At 47.6% G+C, this 7,500-nt stretch overlaps 1 protein-coding gene across 1 annotated transcript in view; it reads right to left on the reverse strand.

Moving 5' to 3' along the window:
* Positions 1–3,592: 3,592 nt before the first annotated feature.
* Positions 3,593–7,500, reverse strand: part of LOC135534689 (tetratricopeptide repeat protein 29-like) — a gene marked incomplete at both ends in the record, with an annotated part of 25,924 nt that continues 22,016 nt past the window's right edge. The window contains 3 exons of the mRNA XM_064961600.1: positions 3,593–3,682; positions 4,911–5,034; positions 6,643–6,749. Of these exons, the coding sequence (XP_064817672.1) occupies positions 3,593–3,682; positions 4,911–5,034; positions 6,643–6,749 (321 nt within the window). The remainder of the gene's footprint in view (positions 3,683–4,910; positions 5,035–6,642; positions 6,750–7,500) is intronic.

A 7,500-nucleotide genomic window follows, 5' to 3' on the forward strand; every position in this document is an offset into this window, starting at 1 on the left:
GTAATGAAGTGGTGGGTTAATTGGTAGGGTAACGAGGTGGTGGGTTAGTTGGTAGGGTAATGAGGTGGTGGGTTAGTTGGTAGGATAATGACGTGGTGGGTTAGTTGGTAGGGTAATGAAGTGGTGGGTTAGTTGGTAGGGTAACGAGGTGGTGGGTTAGATGGTAGGGTAATGAAGTGGTGGGTTAGTTGGTAGGATAATGAGGTGGTGGGTTAGTTGGTAGGGTAATGAGGTGGTGGTTAGTTGGTAGGGTAATGGTGGTGGGTTAGTTGGTAGGGTAATGAGGTGGTGGGTTAGTTGGGGAGGATAATGAGGTAGGGTTAGTTGGTAGGGTAATGAGGTGGTGGGTTAGTTGGTAGGGTAACGAGGTGGTGGGTTAGTTGGTAGGGTAATGAGGTGAATTGGGTTAGTTGGTAGGATAATGACGGTGGGTTAGGGTTAGTTGGTAGGGTAATGTGGGGGTTAGTTGGTAGGGTATTGAGGTGGTGGGTTAGTTGGTAGGGTAATGAAGTGGTGGGTTAGTTGGTAGGATAATGAGTGGTGGGTTAGTTGGTAGGATAATGAGGTGGTGGGTTAGTTGGTAGGGTAACGAGGTGGTGGTTAGTTAGGTAGGGTAATGAGGTGGTGGGTTAGTTGGTAGGGTAATGAGGTGGTGGGTTAGTTGCAGGGTAATGGTGGTGGGTTAGTTGGTAGGGTAATGAGGTGGTGGGTTAGTTGGTAGGGTAATGAGGTGGTGGGTTAGTTGTAGGGTAATGAGGTGGTGGGTTAGTTGGTAGGGTAATGAGGTGGTGGGTTAGTTGGTAGGGTAATGAGGTGGTGGGTTAGTTGGTAGGGTAATGAGATTGGTGGGTTAGTTGGTAGGATATTGAGGTGGTGGGTTAGTTGGTAGGGTAATGAGGTGCAGTGGGTTAGTTGGTAGGATAATGAGGTGGTGGGTTAGTTGGTAGGGTAATGAGGTGGTGGGTTAGTTGGTAGGGGTAATGAGGTGGTGGGTTAGTTGGTAGGATAATGAGTGTAGGGTTAGTTGGTAGGGTAATGAGGTGGTGGGTTAGTTGGTAGGGGCAATGAAGTTGGTAGTACGTGGTGGGGTTAGTTGGTAGGTAATGAGGTGGTGGGTTAGTTGGTAGGGGTAATGAGGTGGTGGGTTAGTTGGTAGGATAATGAGTGGTGGGTTGGTTGGTAGGGTAATGAGTGTGGGTTAGTTGGTTAATGAGGGTTGGGTTAGAATAATGAGGTGGTGGGTTAGTTGGTAGGATAATGAGGTGGTGGGTTAGTTGGTAGGATAACGAGTGTAGGGTTAGTTGGCAGGGGATAATGAATGTAGGGTTAGTTGGTAGGGTAATGAGGTGTGGGTTAGTTGGTAGGATTAGTGGTGGGTAGGGTAATGGGTGGTGGGTTAGTTGGTAGGAGTGTAGGGGTTATTGGTAGGATAATGAGTGGGTTAGTTGGTAGGGTAATGAGTGTGGGTTAGTTGGTAGGATAATGAGGTGTAGGGTTAGTTGGTAGGGTAATGAGGATAATGAGTGTAGGGTTAGTTGGTAGGGTAATGAGCTGGTGGGTTAGTTGGTAGGTAGTAATGAGGTGGTGGGTTAGTTGGTAGGGTAATGAGGTGGTGGGTTAGTTGGTAGGGTAATGAGGTGGTGGGTTAGTTGGTAGGATAATGAGTGTGGTTAGGGTTAGTTGGGTAGGATAATGAGTGTAGGGTTAGTTGGTAGGATAATGAGGTGGTGGGTTAGTTGGTAGGATAATGAGCTGGTGGTTAGGGTTAGTTGGGTTAGTTGGTAGGATGAGTGTGGGTTAGTTGGTAGGATAATGAGTGTAGGGTTAGTTGGTAGGATAATGAGGTGGTGGGTTAGTTGGTAGGATAATGAGTGTAGGGTTAGTTGGTAGGATACGAGTGTAGGGTTAGTTGGTAGGGTAATGAGGTGGTGGGGTTATTGGTAGGATAATGAGGTGGTGGGTTAGTTGGTAGGGTAATGAATGTAGGGTTAGTTGGTAGGGTAATGAGTGTAGGTTTTGGTAGTTGGTAGGGTAATGAGGTGGTGTAGGTTTAGTTGGTAGGGTAATGAGGTGGTGGGTTAGTTGGTAGGGTAATGAGGTGGTGGGTTAGTTGGTAGGATAATGAGGTGGTGGGTTAGTTGGTAGGATAATGAGTGTAGGGTTAGTTGGTAAGGTAATGAGGTGGTGGGTTAGTTGGTAGGGTAATGAGTGTAGGGTTAGTTGGTAGGGTAATGAATGTAGGGTTAGTTGGTAGGGTAATGAGTGTAGGTTTAGTTGGTAGGGTAATGAATGTAGGGTTAGTTGGTAGGGTAATGAGTGTAGAGTTAGTTGGTAGGGTAATGAATGTAGGGTTAGTTGGTAGGGTAATGAGGTGGTGGGTTAGTTGGTAGGGTAATGAATGTAGGGTTAGTTGGTAGGGTAATGAGGTGGTGGGTTAGTTGGTAGGATAATGAATGTAGGGTTAGTTGGTAGGGTAATGAATGTAGGGTTAGTTGGTAGGGTAATGAGTGTAGAGTTAGTTGGTAGGGTAATGAATGTAGGGTTAGTTGGTAGGGTAATGAGTGTAGAGTTAGTTGGTAGGGTAATGAATGTAGGGTTAGTTGGTAGGGTAATGAGTGTAGGGTTAGTTGGTAGGGTAATGAGTGTAGAGTTAGTTGGTAGGGTAATGAATGTAGGGTTAGTTGGTAGGGTAATGAATGTAGGGTTAGTTGGTAGGGTAATGAGTGTAGGGTTAGTTGGTAGGATAATGAGGATGTCAAATAGAATGTCAATTAGAATGTCAAGGCCCAAAGAAGTATTCTTAGTGGCAATGTCCACATTAATACCTCATTGTTTAGAGTGTAAGAACACTTAGAATGTCAATTAGAATGTCAATTAGAATGTCAATTAGAATGTCAATTAGAAAATAATTTAGAATGTCTATTAGAATGTCAATTAGAATGTCAATTACAATGTCAATTAGAATATCAATTAGAATATCAATTAGAATGTCAAGGCCTAAAAAGTATTCTTAGTGATAATGGCAATTTTTTAAAACACTTTTTACATGTTATTTTATATTAGGACGTAATGTACAATTATATAAATTATACAATTGTACAACATTGAGGTCCTTGAAAATGACCTTTAACTGCTTGAGAAAGTCCTGGAAAAATGGTGAATTTGACCTGTCAATGTTAGTATGACAACATTGGATCATTCAGAGATCCTCACTGAACTTCTGGAGAGAGTTTGCAAAAATTGAAAGTAAAGGGGCTGAATAATTTTGTACGCTACATTTTCAGTTTTTGAATTGTTAAAAAGTTTGAAATATCCACAAATGTCGCTCCACTTCATGATTGTGTCCCACTTGTTGTTGATTCTTCACAAAAATACAGTTTTATATCTTTATGTTTGAAGCCTGAAATGTGGCAAAGGTCGCAAAGTTCAAGGGGGTCAATACTTTCGCAAGGCACTGTAGTATGACCCCTGCTTATAGGATGTATGGTCCTGTTGTTGTGGAGTTATGGGACAATTTGCATTACTTGTCTTCTTCTAAGTACACATTAGAAACTGCATGAAAATCCTTTTTATTTTTTTGTCTCATTCATACCTGAGCCCTCTGGAGCAGGGGGACCTCCTCCAGGTCACGGGCGATCTCGTACCCCCGTTCAAAGTACGTACAGCCTCTTTCGTACTGACCCTGAGGTAGAGTGTGTGAGGGGTGAGAGGAGAGAGAGAGAGAGAGAGAGAGAGAGAGAGAGAGAGAGAGGGATAGACAGAGAGAGAGGAAAGAGAGAGGGGTGAGAGAGAGAGAGAGAGAGAGAGAGAGAGAGAGAGAGAGAGAGAGAGAGAGGGAAAAGAGAGAGGGGATAGACAGAGAGAGAGGAAAAGAGAGAGGGGGATTGACAGAGAGAGAGGAAAAGAGAGAGGGGTGAGAGAGAGAGAGAGAGAGAGAGAGAGGAAAAGAGAGAGGGTAGAGAGAGAGAGAGAGAGAGAGAGAGAGAGAGAGGAAAAGAGAGGGGGGATAGACAGAGAGAGGAAAAAGAGAGAGGGTGTGGGAGAGAGAGAGGGAGAGGGGAAAAGAGAGAGGTGAGAGAGAGAGAGAGAGAGAGAGAGAGAGAGAGAGAGAGAGAGAGAGAGAGAGAGAGAGGAAAAGAGAGGGGGGATAGACAGAGAGAGGAAAAGAGAGAGGGGTGGGAGAGAGAGAGGGAGAGGGGAAAAGAGAGAGGGGTGAGAGAGAGAGAGAGAGAGAGAGAGAGAGAGAGAGAGAGAGAGAAAGAGAGAAGAGAGAGGGGGGATAGACAGAGATAGAGAGAGAGAGAGAGAGAGAGAGAGAGAGAGAGAGGAAAAGAGAGGGGGGATAGACAGAGCGATAGAGGAAAATAGAGAGGGGTGAGAGAGAGAGAGAGAGGGGGGGAGGAGAGAGAGAGTGGGAAAAGAGTAGAGGGGGATAGACAGAGAGAGAGAGAGGAAAAGAGAGAGGGGGATAGACAGAGAGAGGAAAAGAGAGAGGGGATAGACAGAGAGTAGGGAAGAAGCTTAATTTGAAAAATGGAATAAATGCATGTTGTCAAATTGTAAAATGTCAGTCCATCTCTCTGAATTCTTATTTTGTCCCCTCCCTCCCCCCTCTAGAGTTGAAGATACCTCCCTAGACACATGCTCCCTCCCTCCCTCCCTCCCTCCCACCCACCTACCCTCCCTATCTCCCCCCACCCTCCCTACCTCCCCCCACCCTCCTCCCTCTCTCCCTCCCCCACCCTCCCTCCTCCCCTCCCCCTCCCTCCCTCTCTTATTCTAGAGTTGAAGATGACCCCAGAAAACATGCTCTCTCCCTCCCCTCCTCCCTCCCTCCCTCCCTCCCTCCCTCCCTCCCTCCCTCCCTCCCTCCCTCCCTCCCTCCCTCCCTCCCTTCCTCCCTCTCTTACTCTAGAGTTGAAGATGACTCCTAGACACATGCATGCTTCCTCTAGGTTGTGGTATTGGTTGTTGCCCTGGGAAACCTCTGCAAACTTCTCCAGATACTGGACCGTCTCACTCAGCTTCCCCTCACTGGCACACACACACAAACTGTATAAGGAACCTTCCATCGAAGGTCCAACAACACAAAATGTCAGGTGTGTGTGTCTGTCCTTCAGTGTGTCTGTGTGCGTCTGTCCTTCAGTGTGTGTCTGTGTGTGTCTGTCCTTCAGTGTGTCTGTGTGTGTCTGTCCTTCAGTGTGTCTGTGTGTGTCTGTCCTTCAGTGTGTGTCTGTCCTTCAGTGTGTCTGTGTGTGTCTGTCCTTCAGTGTGTCTGTGTGTGTCTGTCCTTCAGTGTGTCTGCGTGTGTCTGTCCTTCAGTGTGTCTGTGTGTGTCTGTCCTTCAGTGTGTCTGTGTGTGTCTGTCCTTCAGTGTGTCTGTGTGTGTCTGTCCTTCAGTGTGTCTGTGTGTGTCTGTCCTTCAGCGTGTCTGTGTGTGTGTGTGTCCGTTCTTCAGTGTGTCTGTCCTTCAGTGTGTCTGTGTGTGTAAAATAGTGCTGAGCGATTAGTGCTTTATGAGGTCGGTTTGGGTAGATTATTAATAAATAATCAGTTTGGCCTCCCGGGTGGCGTAGTGGTCTAGGGCACTGCATCGCAGCGCTAGCTGTGCCACCAGAGACTCTGCGTTCGCGCCCAGGCTCTGTCGTAACCGGCCGCGACCTGAAGTCCGTGGGGCGCACGTACAATTGGCCTAGCGTCGTCCGGGTTAGGGAGGGTTTGGCCGGTAGGGATGTCCTTGTCTCATCGCGCACCAGCGACTCCTGTGGCGGGCCGGGTGCAGTGCGCGCTAACAAAAGGTAGCCAGGTGCACAGTGTTTCCTCCGACACATTGGTGCGACTGGCTTCTGGTTTGGATGCGCGCTGTGTTAGAAGCAGTGCGGCTTGGTTGGGTTGTGTATCGGAGGACATGGCTTTCACGACCTGCGTCTCCCGAGCCCGTAGTACGGGAGTTGTAGCGATGAGACAAGATAATAATTACTAACAATTGGATACCATGACAAAGGGGGTAAAATAAAATTTAAAATCAGTTTTAGATTTTCGGTTTCAATATAGTGTATCTGTGTGTATCTAACATAACAGTGGATCCCTCTCTCTTGTTGTTAGATGGTATATCTGGTCTGTGTGTATCTAACATAACAGTGAATCCCTCTCTCTTGTTGTTAGATGGTATATCTGGTCTGTGTGTATCTAACCTAACAGGGGTAAAAGTGGATCCATCCAGAGATCTGTATATAATGACAAGATGCTCATGTCTCCTCCATAACAATGGGAGCCAAAATTAATCCCATAGAAACTAATCGTACAGATTTTGGACAGATTTTGGAGAGAGTGAAACCTCTCGCTTCACATCCTCCTCTCTGGTCTGTCTAAGCCCCCACCCCCCCAAAAAACTGCCGCAATGGATTATGGCCAATGTAGTTAATTATCACGTTTTGGCGCTGGACAAGGTTGAATATTTGCTTAATGAAAACTACAACTCCCTTCAGCCCAGCGTCTCACATAGTTCCGGACTTGATTTCTCTCGAGAGAAACGGAGGGTTGGGCGCACATAAAACGAAACAGAGCTAAATGGAATTGAAGTAATTGAACCGACGTAGATAATAACCGAATGTGGTTAATGGCTCAGCACTACTAGTCTACCTCTCCAGTGACTTGGCTATGGCTTTATAGGCCTTCCCCAGTCCTCCTGCGTCCCCCAGGGCTGTTGACATCTCCATGTACATGTTCAGAAAGCGCTTGGCTGTCACCTGAAATTATTAGAATTTATTTGGGAAAATAATACACCAGATGTACATTTGATCCCAGAGAATAGATCCCAGAGAATAGATCCCAGAGAATAGATCCCAGAGGACAGATCCCAGAGGAGAGACTTATAATTAAAACACCAACTCCAGTCACCCCAACAGCCCAACTCCAGTCCCCCCAACAGCCCAACTCCAGTCCCCCCAACAGCCCAACTCCAGTCCCCCCAACAGCCCAACTCCAGTCCACCCAACAGCCCAATTCCAGGACTGGAGTTGGGCTGTTGGGAGGACTGGATGACTGGAGGCCTGGAGGACTGGAGTTGGGCTGTTGGGAGGACTGGAGTTGGGCTGTTGGGAGGACTGGAGTTGGGCTGTTGGGAGGACTGGAGTTGGGCTGTTGGGAGGACTGGAGTTGGGCTGTTGGGAGGATTGGAGTTGGGCTGTTGGGAGGACTGGAGGACTGGAGTTGGGCTGTTGGGAGGACTGGATGACTGGAGGCCTGGAGGACTGGAGTTGGGCTGTTGGGGGACTGGAGTTGGGCTGTTGGGAGGACTGGAGGACTGGAGTTGGGCTGTTGGGAGGACTGGAGGACTGGAGATGGGCTGTTGGGAGGACTGGAGTTGGGCTGTTGGGAGGACTGGAGGCCTGGAGTTGGGCTGTTGGGAGGACTGGAGGACTGGAGTTGGGCTGTTGGGAGGACTGGAGGCCTGGAGGACTGGAGTTGGGCTGTTGGGTGGACTGGAGTTGGGCTGTT

Source organism: Oncorhynchus masou, unplaced genomic scaffold (assembly GCF_036934945.1).
Source record: "Oncorhynchus masou masou isolate Uvic2021 unplaced genomic scaffold, UVic_Omas_1.1 unplaced_scaffold_3815, whole genome shotgun sequence".
Classification (NCBI taxonomy): Eukaryota; Metazoa; Chordata; class Actinopteri; order Salmoniformes; family Salmonidae; genus Oncorhynchus; species Oncorhynchus masou.